General features: G+C 46.5%; 1 protein-coding gene across 1 annotated transcript in view; it reads right to left on the bottom strand.

The window, feature by feature from the left end:
• Positions 1-9,286: 9,286 nt before the first annotated feature.
• LOC116947861 (kinesin-like protein KIF26A) overlaps positions 9,287-18,759 on the bottom strand; it is a 114,945-nt gene continuing 105,472 nt past the window's right edge. Inside the window, exons 12-14 of the mRNA XM_076071096.1 lie at positions 16,834-17,018; positions 16,156-16,309; positions 9,287-15,509 (exon numbers count right to left, since the gene is read on the bottom strand). Coding sequence (XP_075927211.1) covers positions 15,370-15,509; positions 16,156-16,309; positions 16,834-17,018 — 479 coding nt within the window. The 3' untranslated portion in view covers positions 9,287-15,369. The remainder of the gene's footprint in view (positions 15,510-16,155; positions 16,310-16,833; positions 17,019-18,759) is intronic.

Genomic DNA, 18,759 nt, shown 5'->3' with positions numbered 1-18,759 from the left:
ACCAGTAAAACGTCACGATACTCAAAATGTAAATGTTGTGGATTTACTCTCCAACACACAGCCTGTGTGCTGAAATAGTAACGAATTGGCACGTTTTGTTTACGTGACAAACCTTACTAATTGGTAGTGTCGGGTGGTGGTGGGTTAACTAGACATTTCTACTTACGCGATCTAACCCAAAAAAAACTTGTATTATTGACGATAAGATTGATAATTGTGCAAAGTATTAATTGATTAATTGAAATGAGATTACGGTACAGCCCTGCTATTGCTTGCTTATGAAAGGGTCTCCACTGCTGGCGGAAAGGTCTGGAGAAGGGTCATTGCCTGAAACGTCGCCCATTACATACTTTTCCTTTTGAGGGCACAGCGTTATTGATGAATGTGTTGAGGTTTTTTGGTTAAATTTCAAGGCTCCAAACTAAAGAGGATTGTTATTTAACGGCAACATCATTCAGTGATCTTATTCTTGGTCCACTCCAACATTCCTTGCGTGTGTGAACACAACGGCACAATTCTTACACGGGCGAGTGTTGCATTTTTGAGTGATCTTCACCTCAAACAGATGCACAAACCCTGAACTTGCGGAGCATTGAAGTAAAATATCTCGTGCTCAATTGCAAGAAAATTACCGCGCGCAAACCAAGCATCTGCCATTAGTCTTGAAGTGCCCCCCCCCTCCTCAACCCGGGTTTACACAAAATTACAGGTGGCACAATTTGTGCCGGTGTTTTTATTGTGTGTGCGTTATATCCGTGATGGCATGCAGGTGGGGAGCGCGCGGCGTTAGCTGCGTGCAACGCGGTAACAGGTGGTGTTTTGCCAATTCCTCCAGGTCGCCGCGCAATTAGCGTGCCGATTATCATACAGACAGGCTTATGACCTCGCAATTACATCAGGACACGCTTGCATGCAAAGGCGCACGTACACACGAATACAAAGGTCCCCCGTATAGCCTTCAACGGACTTTTGGGGCAAGTGCTGTTAACGTTAGCGAGCACGTATGAAGGCCTGAACGGCACACGACGGTGGCCAACACCACGCCCGGCCGCCTTTGTCTCCCCAGTGGCGATGTTTACACATCGCACCAGGTACTCATTTGATGCTGAATCGACCTCGGGGTGGCCCAGGACCGGTTCAGATAATCGCCACTGGTGTGTGGCCATGAGAGGGGATCGTAGCGCAGCGCGCTGACCGCTACACTACCGCTCCCCACACACACAAATGACAAAAAACCCTCCGTGTGGCCTTGACAGACTGTTGGGGCAAGTGCTGTTAGCGAGCACCACGCACGCACACACACACACATACGTGCACGCATCGCACACGCGCACACGCTCATTAACGCAAAGACGCGGCGCGCGCACGCATAACGCGTGCGCGCCGAGGAATTAAATGTCACGCAATTATGTGCACTCTGTTGTGTGGGGCGACGAATCTCGCCGTCAACAGACGACGGACAGCACACGGCATTTCTTCTCCCCCACTGGCAAATGAGGCCCATTACATTCAAGCTACGCACACGCATTATTTGCTGTGCAGCGGGGTCGATACTGTTGCATTTTCATTAAGACTTGGGCTCTTCAACCAGCAGCCCATTATCGATCTCCTCCTGATGTCATCACCGGCCTCTCTCCTCGTCCTCCTTCAACAGCCAGCCAGCCAAGCAGCCGCCACCTCCCTTCCGATCATCAGTCCCCGAGTCCTCGAGTCTCCACTCCCCTCGTCCCTCTCCCGAAACAGAAATCCGCGTGGCACAAGCGTGTCCGCGTGAACACATATCCTGGTGTCTCCGCGGTGGCGAGAAGATATCTCGTAGGATTTCTCCAGGATGAATGAAGATTCTGATATCTTCCTCGCCTGGTGTGCAGGAGGTCGTCTGTTCAATACCGACCCTGACGCCTGCTGGATATTTGGAATGTGTGTGTCTCTCTACCCTTCACATTTATAAACGTGCGTTTAGAGTAGTTGGCTGCTGCTATACATTCCCACGTGATAAGCTACTTCGTTGGGCTATCCTTTGTGGTCAAAGCGAATAGTCCAGTGGACCTTTCCTGGAAAAGAATAGTTAATAGTATACAGTATTTCATAAAAATATAGTTTACATTCATTTTCCATTGCACAGTTGGATGAAGGTCTCCCTACACATTCCACCGTCGTGTGAGTTGTTTGGCCATACTTCACCATGCTGGTCAGTGCGGGTGGGAGAGGCGGGGTGGGGTTGAGAGTGCCAGCGTCTCAGATATTGTCACTAATGTTATCTATGGCTGTGAGTCAAACTTTAACCACTGATTTTGTAGTGTGGTGCTCTACCCACTCATTATAGCACCTCGCCCCCTGTTTATAATTCAAGCATTTACACCCCTATAGCCTTTGCCTAACGTCGTCCAAGACAGTATTTGGCTCACCACGAACACGGCCACCACCGCCCATCATCATCATAATTATCATCATCATCATCATCCCCCCACGTTCATTTTCATCCGTCATTGCGCCCTCGCGGTGTCAACGTGCAGGCCCCTCGCACCTTCCCGCTGTGGCTCTCCGCGAGACACCACCCCCCCCACCTACCTCCGGCTGACACTTCGAGCAGCTGTTTACGCAATGGGCATCAGCCGCATGCAGTATTTATCAGCGGCGCGAAAGTTATCAAGAAAGTTGTGGGCGGTGGCGATGGGGGAGTGGGGCAAGAAAAAAACATCTATCGTGATGAGCATCGGCGCATTTTTGTTACGGTGTAAATAAGCGAATAGACGCATTGGAAGGGCGCAAAAATATGCAACAATTGAAGTTATATTTCAAATCAATGTTCGCTCCAAAGAAAGCAACAAAGAAAAATGAACCTTTTCAATGTAATAACAAAACTAAAATTAAAATGGCCTTTTGTAATGCTTTGGTTATAGCCCCCCACCCATTTACCTTTCCATATCAATATATTCCTTTACTAACCTCATTTTGCTTTGCATTCTAATTTAAGGTGGGCTATTAAAATGCAGTTAAACACGACGAAACATTAAATTTAGTTCATTAAATCAGAATACAGAGCGGAGCTCACAACGTATATTTAACGCCGTTTAATTTTTCTAATGAGCCGCTAAGAATTATTTGTGCATATTGCCGCACGCTTCTCGGCCTTCCCCTGCCCGCCTCCTCTCCCTATCCCCCATGCACGCAACGACGACGATCTCCCGTTTAGCCCTGTAGACCCAGAGGGTGACGTGCCGTTAGTGAGCTCCTCGTAAGGCCAGCAAAGGCACGAACAATGGGGCCTTGTTATCTGCACCACACCCAGTCCTGATGTTTATACACTGGAGCGAGCACTTATTCCTGGCTGAAACAACTTAGGGGAGGCCTTGGGATAATTTCAGATATTTTATTTGCCACTCATCCGTATGGCTGGGGAATCACGCTCACATTTGCCAAGAGTGTAACGCAGTGTGCCAAGGACTATGCCACCGCACACTCTCTGAAAATCTGCCACGTGAGTCGTGGGGGTTAATTGACCATACAAAAGATCCCTTGGTTTGATCTTCCACGAGGCTTATGGTCCACCGTAAACCGCATGGGTATGAATCATGGCAGATGCAGATACCTGATGCCTAAAAAGAAAATACGTAAATAAAACTTTGCAAACGTGCGACTGTGCTCATCCAGAACAGACCGCACAACAACATACAACGACGCAATGGCCCCGATCCACAAATACGAAGGAGACATCACAGTTATACGCAACTCCGCTGCTCCTGACGCTGTGTTATCTGAGCTTCACCACCTGAACGTGAAATTGTAGTCGTTGCTCTGCATCGACATCAGCAGCCGTACGAAATATTAATAAGAAGAAGCCGACAAACACACACCAGTCAGCGCGGGTGCCCCCCCCCCATGCCATGTGAGTCGTGGGGGGGTATTTGACCATACTTCACTACACCGGTCAGTGTGAGATTGAGAAGGGGCTGTACATTATTACGTGCGTGCAAGTGCACATGCGAATACATGCATGTGGAGTGTATACAATTCGGTATGCACACATACATTCAATGACATTCATACGCAATAGAGGTTTTTTTGGAGGGTTAGATCACGTAAATATATAAATGTGTCGTTAAACCCGCCACCACCCGACACAGCCAATTAGTAAGGTTTGTCACATAAACAGAACGTGCCAATTCGTTACTAGTACAGCACACCGGTGTGTTGGAGAGCAAATCCACAACATGAACAATTTCAAAATGACATTCACGTGCACTGTAGTATCCAGAGACCTAAGCAAAGACACACCAGCATATACACGACCAACACATCACCTATTATGTGCATCATCATAATCATCACATCCTGAATATCCCCTCGCAGCTGCGCACACACATTTTCTGGAGAAATGAAATACAATTTTTCAGGGAAGAAAAAAAACATTATGCGTGCATTAATTGTGCATATATTTCTCTTCAATCCCAGTGCTGCAGCACGAAACTAAAGCTGCTGTGTATTTACAGTAATTTTTATACAATGTGACACTAATGCGCATTTAGAATTCTCGGCTAATTTTTAACCTTAATCTAATAATGTTTGCCATATCATTTAAAATGCACCACGTTATGAACCGTGGCTTATATTTTCAAGCGTGCACGTGGTTGTATGTTCAAAGGCTGCAAATATGAACACAAATGTTCGTACGCGGCTCCGTGTAGTTTATCAGTCTCTACTATCGTGTTGTACACCAGTAGTGCATGATCGGTTAGCCTATTGATAGGTCGTGAGAAGTTGGGAGTATAATGGGGTGCTGCGGTGGTGAGATGTTCACTCCATCGCCTGGTATGCAGGAGGTTCATGGGTTCAATCCCGACCCTGAACGCCTATATGTTTGAGATTTTGGCATGTTATCCCCGTGGTTGCATGGATTTTTCTCCGGGTCCTCAGGTTTTCCCCTCCACATTCAGTATCAACGTCACGCGTTTGAGAGTATTTGTCTCTTCTAAATCTGCAAACGATCAGCCACCGTGGTTGAGCTATATTTTGTAAAAGCCAGGTCCCCTTCTGACAAAGAGCTAAATAGCTCAATGGGATTTACCTGGTAACATAAAAATATAGGGGTTTTTTTCAGCATGATGGCTACTCCGACCTCTAGCAAGACATCTGGCCGGCGTGGAAGAGGAAACCGCATATCCTCGAGAGGGGTTCTGTTCCCTAGAGCGCCTTCTCGTGCAACCCCCTTCCGCCAGCAGTGGCGTGAGAAAGCAATTGCAGGGCTGCACCTTTACCTTGAGCTTTTACCCCGTGGATGATCTGGCACGATGCTTGCTGGCAACTTTAAGCAAAAAACGCTTGATTCATTCGGACGGCTGAAGTTGACATCAGGGTCAGCAAATGACTCGGCCCATCGTCTCACTGGGGATCTTTACAATAAGTACCACTTTAGTGAAATTTCCTATGCAGAGAGTGTGACCAATTGGTTCCTGCTATAACAAGAATGTGGCATTTCCATCACTGGCTTTGGGCTGCGATTAGAGATGAGGACTGCACTAGGCTCACTTGAATGTGGACATAATGTCCAACCCTTTACACACATTATACAACAGATGTATGTAGGCTGAACTTCTTACGCACCATACCTAGCCAACCGTGCTAATTAGACGTGTGGGGGAAGGAGACCAAACTAAACACAAAAAACTGATTTTTTAAATCAATGAGTATTAAATCTGAATTTAAAAGTGCATAGCTCCAGTGGCTTCCTAATGAAAACATACATACACACATTATACAACAGATGAAAAAATGGGTCAGGATCGCATCAGTAACAGTTTCATCGGGTTCCGATGGCTTCTGGACATTAACAAAAAAATCTCCAAAAAAATCCATTAGGTCATTAAGAAGTCACGTGGCAGAGTCAAGACCTCCCCCCCCACCCCAGCTCCAAAAAAAAAAACCCACTTAAAAGCTAACTAAATTATTTAAACATAAGGGAAGTCATTGACAGCCAAATGAGGAGGAAGAGGGTTCTCAGTGAGGAATACAATGGTCGGATGTGCAGGGTAACTCCTCTACTTACGAACGAGTTAGGTCTGTTCGTAAGTCGAATGCTGCTATGTAGAGGAGCCCCTGCACTTTAGATGGTTGGATAGTGGTCTGGAGGGGGAAAACAAAGTTTGAGAAGCACGAATCGATGCCTGTGTTTGTGGATGGAGGCTGGACGTCTCGTGCGCGGGCTGGCCAGCTATTGCCGAGATCCTGCGATTGAATCAGGGCAAGCACCTATGGTCAGGCTGGTTTCTTAAACGTATCATCCTAATTGTATCCGCCCACATACAGTGTAGGGGTTTGTTGTTGTCGATTAATTGAACTAATCAGGACTAAAGTTAATGAAACGCATGTCAAAACCGACGTGCAATTGACATTTCTTTCTGACGCAGGGTTTCTCGGGAGTCGTTTTGTCATGTAATCATATTCCAGGGTCAAATTGGATGGCCGTGGGAATGTCCCGGAAGGACACTTCTCAGGACTCGTACCAACACACAACTCCGATATCACAGCCGGCATATACTTACCGAGTAAACAAAAACAAATAGCAGCAACAACAACAACATTGTTGTCACGTGCACTCCCCCATTCACTCTGTGAAGACACTGGTAGTCGTAAAAAAAACCCCACGTCAGCCCGGATCCCCTTGCCCGTTAAAAGATCACGAACAGGCCCCTCTGAAGCTGCACGGAGCAAACAGCCTCGTTACGGAGCTGATGAATGCTGCGGTACACATCATGTACAACAACAACTACAACAACACAAAGAGCACAGCACCAAAAAAAAAAACGTCGAACAAAACCACACAGAGCCCGCCCGGGGTGCAGGAGAGCTCTCCTCCTTCCCACAACTCACCTCCCCCCCCCTGTTCTGCGCAAGTTAAACGATTTGCGTGGGGAGGGGAGCAGGTTTGACGGGTCCCTGGGGACTCTTGCCAAAGGTATCGATCGGAGTTTGCATGATTTATCGAGTGGCAGAGGCAGCCTCCAAAGGGAGAGTCCCTTGGTAGTGGATGGTGGAGAGGGGGGGGTATTGGGATTTCGAATAGGCATCAGCTTGGACGCTGCGTTCAAAAGATCCCGTTTCAAATTAAGGACACGTGTCCCCTTGCGTAGGTGACAATGTGCACATGCAGTGTACACATGGGAACGAGGATCACGACGACAATGATGGTGGTGTTTTAAGACCGCGGCTTTTGTTCGCGTGGCACCCAGGCTACGGAACGCCTTGCCAGTCGAAATCAGGCAGAGTCGTCAGATATATTTAAGTTTGCTTTGAAAACCCCATCTCTTTAAAGTGGCCTTCCCTCTTTAGTTTGGGCGGTTGCCCCTGGTTCTGTTTTTGTTTGCTGCTTTTCATGCATTGCGCATTGGGATCCTAGGATGGAACGGCCATTATATATTTGAATTATTATTATAACACGATTTGCTAAAGATGACATTGAGCATTTTTATGGGTAACGTATTGAAAACAATGTAACACTGTATGTTGTGTACAGTGCCTGGTGACCTTCGGGTGAAAGGCGCTATAGAAGTGTAAATTGTAATTACGAGCGTGTATGTGTACCGCCAATGTAATTTCCCATTAATGTATGTATATGCTTTAATTATACACAAGGGTGGCGTGGAGTAGTGGCTAGAGCACCACACTACAAAATCGGTGGTTTCAGTTTGACTCACAGCCATGGCTAATATCAGTGGCACTATTTGAACGATCCCTGCCACCCCATCCACCTGGCCTCTTCCACCCGCAATGACCAGCATGTTAAAGTATGGGCAAACAACCCACGTGACGGAGAATGGTGTAGGGAGGCCTCTATCCAGCGGTGGAATGGAAAAGGAATGTACACTATTATTATTAACGATACTGTTAACTGTTTTTATTTTGCCAGGTAAGGCCCACTGAGCCTTCAGCTCTTTTTCAGAGGCGACCTGGCCACAAGCGATAGCTCACCGAAGTGGCTTAGCATGTGAAAATTTATGGTAGCAGCCAGATAATATAAGCAATGTAAACTAATATTTTTTATTTATCATTCCGTATACGTATGGACGAAGAATAGTAGCTCAAGGAAGCAAAACTGATTAATCAAGCATCAGATAGAGGAAGGCTGATTGTGATGCCTTGCTTTACAGAAACATATCCGTGAAGAGCAATGCTTATCAACCTATTTAGTCACGCGGACCATTCTCTCAGCTTTCAATGATTTTTTGCAGACAACCATGCCAGTAAAAACAAAATGCTGGCGTTTGTGAGAAAAGTAAAATCCTAGTACTTGAAGCAGTTTCACGGACCATATCACAAGATCTTGCGGATCCCTGGTGTGTTCCACGGACTACCTCGTCTGTGACCACTGGTGCAGTGTTTTAGTGAAGCGAGTTAAAGAGCCTGGTAAGCATGTAAAGGGTTAATTAATCGTGTCGCTATTCCAAATTTTAGTACAAAAAAAGTCGAAGGATATTTTTTTCGCCAAAATGCGTTGCAAATGTAGAGCGATGAGACCACGAAAGCATACTAGTCAGAAATTATGTTCACTTCTTAAGTAACATATCTGTTGGGGCTCGTCTAAAATCGAAAACGCAAGCTGGATATAATTGTTATTATTGCTGTCTTGTCAAGTGCCAACATCTCCCTGCTTGTACGCAAAATATGGTGGCATTGGCAGCCTTGAGCCGGTCAGACAAATTCCACATTCCCATGGCAGAAGATAGATTGTCCACGGTGACAACTGTTTGTTGCTTTCCACAAAGTGGTAGTCACTGTGTTGACCGTGGAGGGAACGATGATTGGATGCATTGACCCCTGACCGCGATGTGAACTCGCAACCTACAGCAGCGTGACCGAATCCCCTTTTAAATGTGGCCGACCTCACGACATCTCAAAGGGTAAGCATGGTTGAGTCTGCTTTGGTAGTTGGATGGTAGACTTTTCTGGGAATACCAGTTATTACAGATTGGCCTACGAGGTGGCCAGGGGATGGTGGGATAGAGTGTTACTCCCCACGTTTGTGTGTGGGGGAAGGGGGGTCTCATCTACTTCAGCGGACTCTCACAGTTCAAACACTCATCACTGCCGCGAAATTGGCCCAATTATCCCAATCCAGAGGGCCATCCTGAAAAGAAAAACAGCCTTAACGGCTCAGTGAGGCTTTTGTGGATGAAAATAATTGTTAATAATTGACATCATAGCATCACACAACCCATATAATGGTCTTACACCGTTTTTCTCGATGTGTTTTTCGTTCAGTATGCACACAAAGTCAAAAGGATCGGTGTATTATCAAAATGTAACATTTTTATTTGCTTTCCAAAAATGAATGACATTTCAAAAATAGATATAAAATATTACACCGTTGCAATAAAGATTACTTATAATACAAGAGTCATTTTTTGTTCAATGTACCTTTATCTTCTTGTGTATGTGTTTTTTTTAACTATACAATTCTGTCTCCCATTCGTTTTTACTCTACGGCTGTATTTAAATGCTATTTTTTCATGCAATTACAAACAAACAGAAAACATGATTGTATCACAATGAATGTCCATTTAAACTGTTGCATTTTCTGGCAACGATGGAAGCCACGTCTGTAAATTGTACACGTTCTGTAAATACACAACTTCGTTTTTGCATTACTGTCAGCAGAAAGTTACAAAGTATTTCTAACCAAAAAATTAGATCAATGTTTCGATTTGACACATTTTATATGCATACAAAAATAACAACGTAATAAGTTTACAGTCTTACCTAATATCTTACTTGAGGGTGTCCTGCACAGTAATACAAGTTAAACAATAATTACCAACACACAATTGTGCCCACTTACACAGACCATTAACAAAATACTTTCAACTGCATAGAAAAATGCTTAATATCACTCAATATCAAAATGTCCCTTTTAAGCATTGTTTTTTTTATATATAATCAGGGGCAATGCATCTCTATCACCCTTGAAAGTGTACTCATTTGTATACGTCAACAGTTGCGACTGGTGGTGCAGTGATTAGCGCACCGCCATGAACCTGGCGGCCTGAGTTTGATTCCTGGCCACTGCCAGCCCGCACGTGACACTCCCCCACCTTTACAAACCAAACATCGACCTGCGCGGTGAAGTATGGCGAAACAAACCCCATGACCGACACGGCATAGAGGAAGGCCTTCATCCCGCAGTTTATGGACAGAGATGGCCGTATTATTACGAATTATTGTCTGTCAGCGCTGATTTTAAAATCCCAAGAGGTATGGCATTAAATAGGTTACACTCGCTGCAGCAAGAAATAACATCTCCAAATGGATCGTGTGATGGACAGAATGTCAGTGGCTGCGATGTCTCCAAAGGAGCATTTTAGCTTCACCTAGCGATGCATCCGTGGGGTAACACGAGGAGATAGGACGGGCCCACCTGCAGGTGATTTGGAGTTGAGGTGGCAGATCACATATATTCCCCACTTTTCACGCCTTCCGTAATGAATCCCCTTCCATCAACCAAAAAAAAAATATCACGCTGTGTCCGTGGACCACCTTCGTGTTTCGTCTATCGTCGATGCACCAGTGCGAAGTTGGAAGCCAGATTGTTTTTGTCTGGAACGACATCGTGAAAAAGAGGAAAGGTACACGGCAGCAGAGAGTGCGAGCACAATGGCCGACAATGTATCACACGTTCAAACGCCTTTTTTGTAATTGAACGGTGCATGATAAAATGAAGATAATGAAACACAAATGATGATGATGATGTCTGCCAAGTTTGTGCCGTGGCAGTGATTATCAAAAAATGACCTATCCTCAAAAGTTCTCAGGTGTGTTTCGTGCCATTTCAACCAATTGTTATTTGCTTGCATGGTCTCTGGATCGTCTTCAGGAGGGGGGGGGGAGCAAATTAATGGTGAATATTTGCTCACGTAAACACGTACAGGTTAACCGACAGCATTGGGAGGCAGCTTTGGTGCTGAAAAACAAAACAATCTCTGGCTGTGAATGAACCGCATAATGAAAATTCTATAAATACCCAAAGTTTTATTTTTTTCGTAGAACCAATAAACGAAAGGACTGAAAAAAAAACTCGCGTTGTCAATAAATGTGTGAAAAGTCTTGGAAAATATGAAAACCTGTTCCTTTGGCACGGTGAGAAAGCAATAAAAAATGTACGCGTGCGGGAACATGTGCCGTGTTGTTGTTTTTTTACCCCCGCGATTGAGTCTGAACCAACGGACGAAAATGACGCGGTCAAAAAGACCTCAGGGTTCAGCGACACTCGTCTGGAACCAGTTGCTGTGATCATAAAACCGTGCCCAACGGCCATAACAGGACAAACGCGGTGCCCTTTATCGGTGGGAAATAAAAAATAAAAAGCTGCCACGTGCATCTTGACGTGACACCAACACTGCTGGATAAGCCACCAGAACAACATCCATCCAAAGACAACAATTCCTCACCATTTTTGTTGTTGTTGTTGCACTGCACCACCCCGTAATTCTACACCATCGTGTGTATATAGGGTGCTTCAAAAAATGTTAACACTTATATGGGACGATCTTTCTTAATGGGGAAAAGAACGGATAATACTACACTGCAACATGATAACAAATGTACGTTAAAAGCTTCGAAAAGTCAAAGAGTCTCCCACTTGTTCGCCATCGTTGTCAACACGTGGCCTGGAATCTTCTCCAGGTGGTCTCCAGAGGCCGGAGGCAGCAGCACATGTCACGTGGTGTTGGTGCAAATTCTCGGAAGTGTTAACATTTTTATGAAGCACCATGTGCGTAGATATATACGCAGATGTAATTAACAGTATATGTCTTTAAAGATTGCATTGCCCTTCTGGGTTATCGGTAATTGGACATCCGAGCCAGTTCGCGTGAGGTATGGAGAAAGTAGGTACGTGTAAACAAACGTTTACTCAGCGTCGGGAAACAACCAAGGGCAAGCCAAGTTCATAGCAAGCTCGTGTCGTGATACGTGTCAGAGCAAAGGCAGCCAAAAACAACTTGAAACAAATTAATGGAACAATTGGAAGAAGTGCCGTTGATAAACTTACATACAGGGAAATTGTGAAGTCACTCCCCGAGTCTTTGACTCCTATATTTTTAGAAACAATATGTTCTATCAATACAGATAATAATCCAATAGATTGCCCATTTAACGTTTTCTGTTTGTTGTTGTTAGGCGAGGCGTAATCTGAGCATGGACGATTAAGCTTAAAGAAATCGCGTCGGGTGCGCCAGGGAGTTCTGGAAGTGTGTCCTTCAAGGCCGTACGACAAGGATATTAACGGTGTTGAACGGGCATCATCTAATCAGAGTCCAAAGTCGCCGGACAGCCAAGCCCAAGCAAACGCAGAAGAACTCAACGGGAGGATAAAGGGCTGCGGCTAAACAAAAAACAAAATAAAATTGGCGTTGAAAAAACGGTTGTGGCGATATTGCAAATACCTGGTTACGAACGTAGGAGCTCGATGAAGGACTTCAAGATGAAGCGCAGAAGTAGAAGATCCGTGAGCGGATCAACACCACGGCATCGCCCGTCCATCACGAGGTGTACAAGTATTTCAAATTTGTAACAACATTCATTTGTTTGTGGAGATAAGGTAGTTTAAAAAAAAACCCAGAAAATCCAGGGTGGGACTTTACGATCACCCTGTGCTGTATTTGTATAAACAGTGTAAAAGTATAAAAGTGTTGGACTTGCGCGTTGCAATACAAAATTTTATTGCTAATTTAAAAAAAAGAAGGCGGTTATAGAACGTGACTCGAAACAACAACAAACACAACATTTGTTTCACTGTGCTCATGTTTTTGCTTTTTTTTTGCGGGAGTGGAACTGGGAGCATTCAACTGGCCCTGCGGAAAGTTTGCCGTGAATGAATGTAAGAGGATGACGCAAAATATTTGAGAATTATTAAACGTACGAGTTGGCAGCAAATGACCTGTCGGGCGTCCTGGTGTGTGTGTTTTAGTTGTTGTTGTTGTTGTAGCACCTTACACAGAAACATGATAACTTTCTTACTCTTGAAACAAATTGTATAAGGCACTTGATGTATCGTAAATAAATACTTTCCTGATTTCAGAAAACGTTAATACAAATATCCAATGCAGGCATGGCCTTAATATTCACACAGCACACACACACACGCGCGCGCAATATATGGGCGTTGAAGATTAGTCTGTCTGTTATTAATAAATTACATTGTGTGTGCATATTTACATTAACTTAGCAAATATACGATATGATTGCGTTAATATCACGTGTGCAAAACATATCTGAACAAAGAAATGAACAAAAAAAATAGCCGTTGTGTTGGCGACTGCGTACTACGCATATCTAAATTAAACGAGAAAAAAATATCTTCATATCGATGCTTGGTGTAACAGTATGTTATAGAAGCCCAAGTATCGTCTCTGTGTGTGTGTGTGTGCGCTAGATGCCGATGCTGTATTTTCACAAACTAGAAATATTAATGTGTACAGCACGTTCACCTCACTTATGCGGTCTTCATAAACCGCGTGAGTGTCGTCATAATGTTTAAAACTCTCTCAACGCTTCGCAGGGACTACGGTACGCCTCACACTGTTTGTCGCCGCGTGCGAGTTCTGGAGGCGTCTTGGAATTCCAAGTCGCCCGTGTGTGGGAACAATCTATCGTGGGCCCCCTCAAATCCGCGACAAAAATTCGGACCTGTGCCTGCCATCGCCTCAAACGGCGACAAAACGATACAAACGTGAAACTTCCCCCGCACCGCCCCCCCCCCTCCCCCGGGGAGGAGTTTACAGAGGGAACGTCCACCACAGCATGCATTGTATAGAGGATGTCACAGTGGAACGCCGTGTCAGTGAGGTTCAAAGGGATTCCACAGTGACATTTTTAAACGAAAAAGGCAATTTCCTCAGAGTGGTTTTTGCGGGGTTGTGCATGGCCGTATTTTTTTTTTTCCGGGCAGCGAATGACGATTTGCTCAGCTTCTCTTGGCGAGTGACCACACGCACGTGCACATGCACGGTACGCCTCACACGTGCACATGCACGTGCGTGCACGCGCACGTGCGTGTGCGTTTCCTCATATTTTCCGGTCCCGTGCAGCGCTCAAATCTGCTGCCGTCCCAACCCCCCCCCCCCCCCCACGTAAAAAACGCAAACGGCAGGTCGAGTGTCTCCTTGTTACTCACGTACAGTATGGAACTATCGCAGTTCCAAAAACTGCGCTTCCGCGCGTGCGCAAAGGACACGGGGAAGTAAAATAAAAAAGACACCTACGACTTCGCACGGTGCCACGATGATGGCCGATGCCGCCGTTTCCGAATAAACTGATCCGATTTAATTGCTCGACTCGTTCATTTCAATCCCGCACGGCCTCGGCGCGACGCCGTTGGGTTTGGGCCCGCCGCGGTGAAAGTGGCCGCTCTGCTACGATTGACCCCAAAGAGAGGCCGCGCACAGCAAGTCCGATACACACTCCCTGTGCCGTCCTCCGTGTGGCTGGGGCCTGATGCGTGGTGGAAGAAGTGCTGCGGTGTGTTCCGCCGACTGCTTTCGCAAATAAAATGAAGGCCTAAAAAAACAGAACTCTTTGGGCTGCTCACTTAAGCGGCGGGCCACAAAGTCCATGAGATACCTACAGGCCGCCAATCTTACGTTACACAGTGTACATTCCAGAGGGGGGGAGGGGGGTCATGAAAAGGTTTTTGCCAATGGAACGCAAAAAAAGTGTAGATTTTACTGAAAATTAACAGCAATGGTTTCAGTCTGAATGCTTTGCTGGGGTTAAACACATGTCCACTGAGCAAACGGTATTCCCCATTGGCCAAACTGCCACAAGGCAATAATTGGTATATGGCTGATGAGAATGATATGCTGTATAGGCATAGACAGTAATCAAAAGTCAAGAGTGTCCTCCTGCCCAGGTGAGCAATGGAGACGTGCTCATCTCTGTTGGCAGGCCTGAACCAGTGATGGAGATTCCACATTCCCATGGCGGGTGCCAGTCTCTACGCAGGAAGCTCGCTGGCTGACGTTCCACCGAGCGGTTTCGCGATCCATCGGTTTGAGTGATGACGAAAGCTCCATCGATCGCCGGACGGAGACTTGAAGCTTCAGGTTGTGAGTCGAGTGCTCTCCACCCACAGCGTCACTGGCACACACGACACCATTTGACCAAAAAAACAGGCTTCAAATACCTTGCCGCAATGCGCACGCCGCTTGCGCGGGCTCAGCGTTGATTGCCCGGCGGGGTCGGTTGTGACGCGGACGATCCGGAGCAAATTGAGAGGACGAAGACGAGAGGAGGCGCCGGAGAACGAGGCAAGAGTCGTCACGTTAAAAAACAAAACTAAAAGTCGCGACGTGCGCCGCCGACATTTGCCGGCGAGCGTCACGAAGTGACGTCGAAGCAGGTGACCATCATGATCTTGGCACGGCACAGGTCGAGACGGTCTTGTAGCCGTGCGGTCTTCCACTCCAGAGCCTCCAGGTACTCGAGCGAGCAGCTTTCCAAGCTCTCCTCGATGTCGACTGCAGCGCACCGACCGTAGGGGAACAACAACAAGGGCGATGGCAAAACGCAATTAGTGCTCTGCCTTTTGTCGTTAAACGACGTGAACAAAAAACACTCGCAAACGGTGCCCTGCGCATCGAGCACATCCTGCACGGGGAAACGCACTCGATACGTCAGCCTCGCAAACTCAACCACTGGCCGTACACTGCCGCGTGAGGTTTTTTGCGGTTTGGTGCCGTGCAGATGGGTGTATGCGTGTATGCACACATGGGGAGCGGCATTGTAGCGGTTATCGCGCTGAGCTACGAACCCGGCCACCTGAGTTCGATTCCTATTCGCGGCCAACACCAGCGACGGTTATCAGCCTCAAATGAGTACCTGGTGCTGTGTGTGTAAACATCGCCACTGGGGACGCAAAGGCGGTGCTGGCCAACCACCCCCTCGTCTGTCGTGCCGGCCTTTATAAGCGCTCGCTAACAGCACTTGCTGTTACAGGCTATACTGGGGATCTTTGTCTTTGCTTTTTTTTTGTGCTAGTGAGTGAGTGAGTGGGTGAGCGAGCGTGTGAACTCCGTACACTCGTCATGCGCGAGCGTGTGGATGAACACGTGCGACTCCGTGTGCGTGAATGAACGTGTGCGTGCGAGCGTGTGAGCTCCGTACACTCGTCGTTCCACTGCAGCGGGTCCAGCATGAGCAGGCGCTTGGCGTGGGTGAGCTCGCCCAGGAGCAGGCCGTGCCGCGCCCGCAGCTCCTCGACCACGCGCTGCCGCCTCTCCAGCAGGCGCAGCTTGCTCTCTGGGTCCTGCAGGCCGGCCTGCGAGGCCCAACGAGGCCATCAGGGAGCGGGTTCATACACCTTAGGAGGCCTCCCTTATATAATCAACGTGTGCGTACATATGTAGCTATGTATACATAAGTTCGTTGTCCTTCCCCCACACCTCTGATTGGCGCGGTTGTCTACGTACGATGTGAAAGAAGTTCAACATGCATACAGACAAGTATGACCTCTGAACTTGTTAGTGACAACATATCTTGACTTAAATACTAAATATGACTGGCATCCTATTCAATCTGGATAGACATAGGCATGTAGGACATATCTATAGACACATGAGATGTATGAATTCATGTGCGTGAACACATAAAATACATACACGATTGCATGCACAAACGTGTAAACACGTACGCAGCTGCATGGCACGGCTCTAGCAAAGTAGCGGCACCGACAGCAGCGTCCATCGTGCACAGGGGGAAACTTCACATTCGATGACATCAGGACAAACCGCAGGGGGGATGACAGGGGGGAGGTGAGGGGGGGGGGGGGCGTGCTCCTCTCACCTCGGTGTCATCGGGCCTCCTCCTCTGCTCCAGCCGCTCGAGGTCGTCGATCTCGTAAACGGTGATCTGGAATGGCTCGTGCAGAGCTCTCTGCATGGGCCGCAGGTCCACCCAGCGGGCCGACGGGCCGGCGAGCGTGGACGCGGCGGGGAGCTGGACACCGGAGGCGCGGCCGCGCTGGGAGCCTTCGCCACGCGTTCACGGTCGGCGGCAAAATGAAACGAGTGGGTCAGCACGCGCCGGCTGCGGACGGGAAATTGCGGGCCGGCGGCGATGGCCGAGGGGCGGGAGATCGGTTTGGTTGCACACGCCGTGACGAATATATTTGGGTTCAGGAGCAAGCGAGGGCAACGGTCGTCCTCCCCGCTTGTTAGGCGTGCACCGATGCATCGGTTGCTCAACCGGAGCTGATCGCGATGCTCGATATGACGCGCGCGCTGAATCGCGCACGTGACAATCGATTATTTACGATCGCGGCAAATGACGCAATCGCGAGGAAATTGCGACGTGACGTTTTGGGGGGAAAAGTGGAGCGAAGGAAACTGAAGGAAGAAAAGGCTGGCGAAGGAAGGAAGGGATTTTTTTTTACTTTTGGTTCGAACCACAACCCCAAATCACCAAGATTCATCAAACTGCCCGGGGAGTGAATCATTGCATGCCTACTGTGATACCTCATCGAAAATAGGTGGTGTTAGTCAGCTAGTTATTACCATATGTTTAAACATTGCCTCTCACGCCAAGGAGACACGAACACCTATTAAGGGAGGCCAGCATGGCACACGATGGGGTGGTGTGGCCAGGACTCGTCCTTCTAATTGTGATATGTACGCGACCACACCAGATACTCATTGAACATAATAATAATAGTACATTTTGATTTAAAGCTTTCGTGACTGCAGGGATTCATATTAAAATAATACAAATATAAAGCGAATACATTTATTGTTTCATATTTTTATTAATTTATTGTTTCCCTTCAACGTGACTTTACCGAAAGAGCTAAGAATATTCTTAGTTCTTTTGGTAAAGTCACGTAGAAGGGAAACAATAAAATAATAAAATATATATATAACAATACAAATTCTCACGACGTTTCCACCATAACACAAACGGTCGTCATCAGGTGTGTCGGTTTGCACCTGATGACGACCGTTTGTGTTATGGTCGAAACGTCGTGAGAATTTTTATTGTTTCATATATATTTTATTATTTTTTTGTTTCCCTTCAACGTGACTTTACCGAAATAGCTAAGAATATGAATTACTGCAGTCACGAAAGCTTTAAATCAAAACCAAGAATATAATAATAGTAATAATACGAAATAACACCGTGGCCCTAAAAGGAAAATAAATATTATTGTCGACGTTTCAGCAAATGACCCTTCTGCATAGCACGTGAATAAGGTACTCATTTCAGACTCAGTCGAACTAAAATAGACTGGGGATAGGTTAAGTTACCACCTACCACTGATCTTGTTCACGGCTCGGAATTGAACACAGGTAAGGGGTTGGTTCAGAGTACAGCAAACCAAACACACACTCACATACACTCACTCACAACACGCAGTCAAATCATGGCTCTCTATGTATGTCAAATTCACGTTATTTTTGCAACTGCGATAAGGCCCCTGGCGAGAGATTTTCTCACACGACACTCTGCCAGGTTTCCTATAGATCTTCGCAAGATGATCGTTTCAACCGCTGCTCAGGCTTAAAAAAAATACGCCAGAAGGAAGCTTAATAAAATGTCACTATAAACGGCCTCATTACGAAAGTGAGTGTAAATCTCAAATATTGCTCTTCGTTAAAATGCGCCTGCAAATGAATCTGATGTAAAACCTTTATAGGGAACTATGTTTCTGTTCAACATTTTTACAGTCTTCTTCTTCTTCATCTTGTTAAGGCTCGATATTTTGAATGTTTCTTT

This window comes from Petromyzon marinus, chromosome 31 (genome assembly GCF_048934315.1).
Source record: "Petromyzon marinus isolate PM22_M1 ecotype Great Lakes invasive population chromosome 31, UKy_Petmar_22M1.pri1.0, whole genome shotgun sequence".
NCBI classification, from domain to species: Eukaryota; Metazoa; Chordata; class Hyperoartia; order Petromyzontiformes; family Petromyzontidae; genus Petromyzon; species Petromyzon marinus.
Note: the sequence above shows the minus strand (reverse complement) of the source record. Positions and strands in the feature narration are given on the sequence as shown.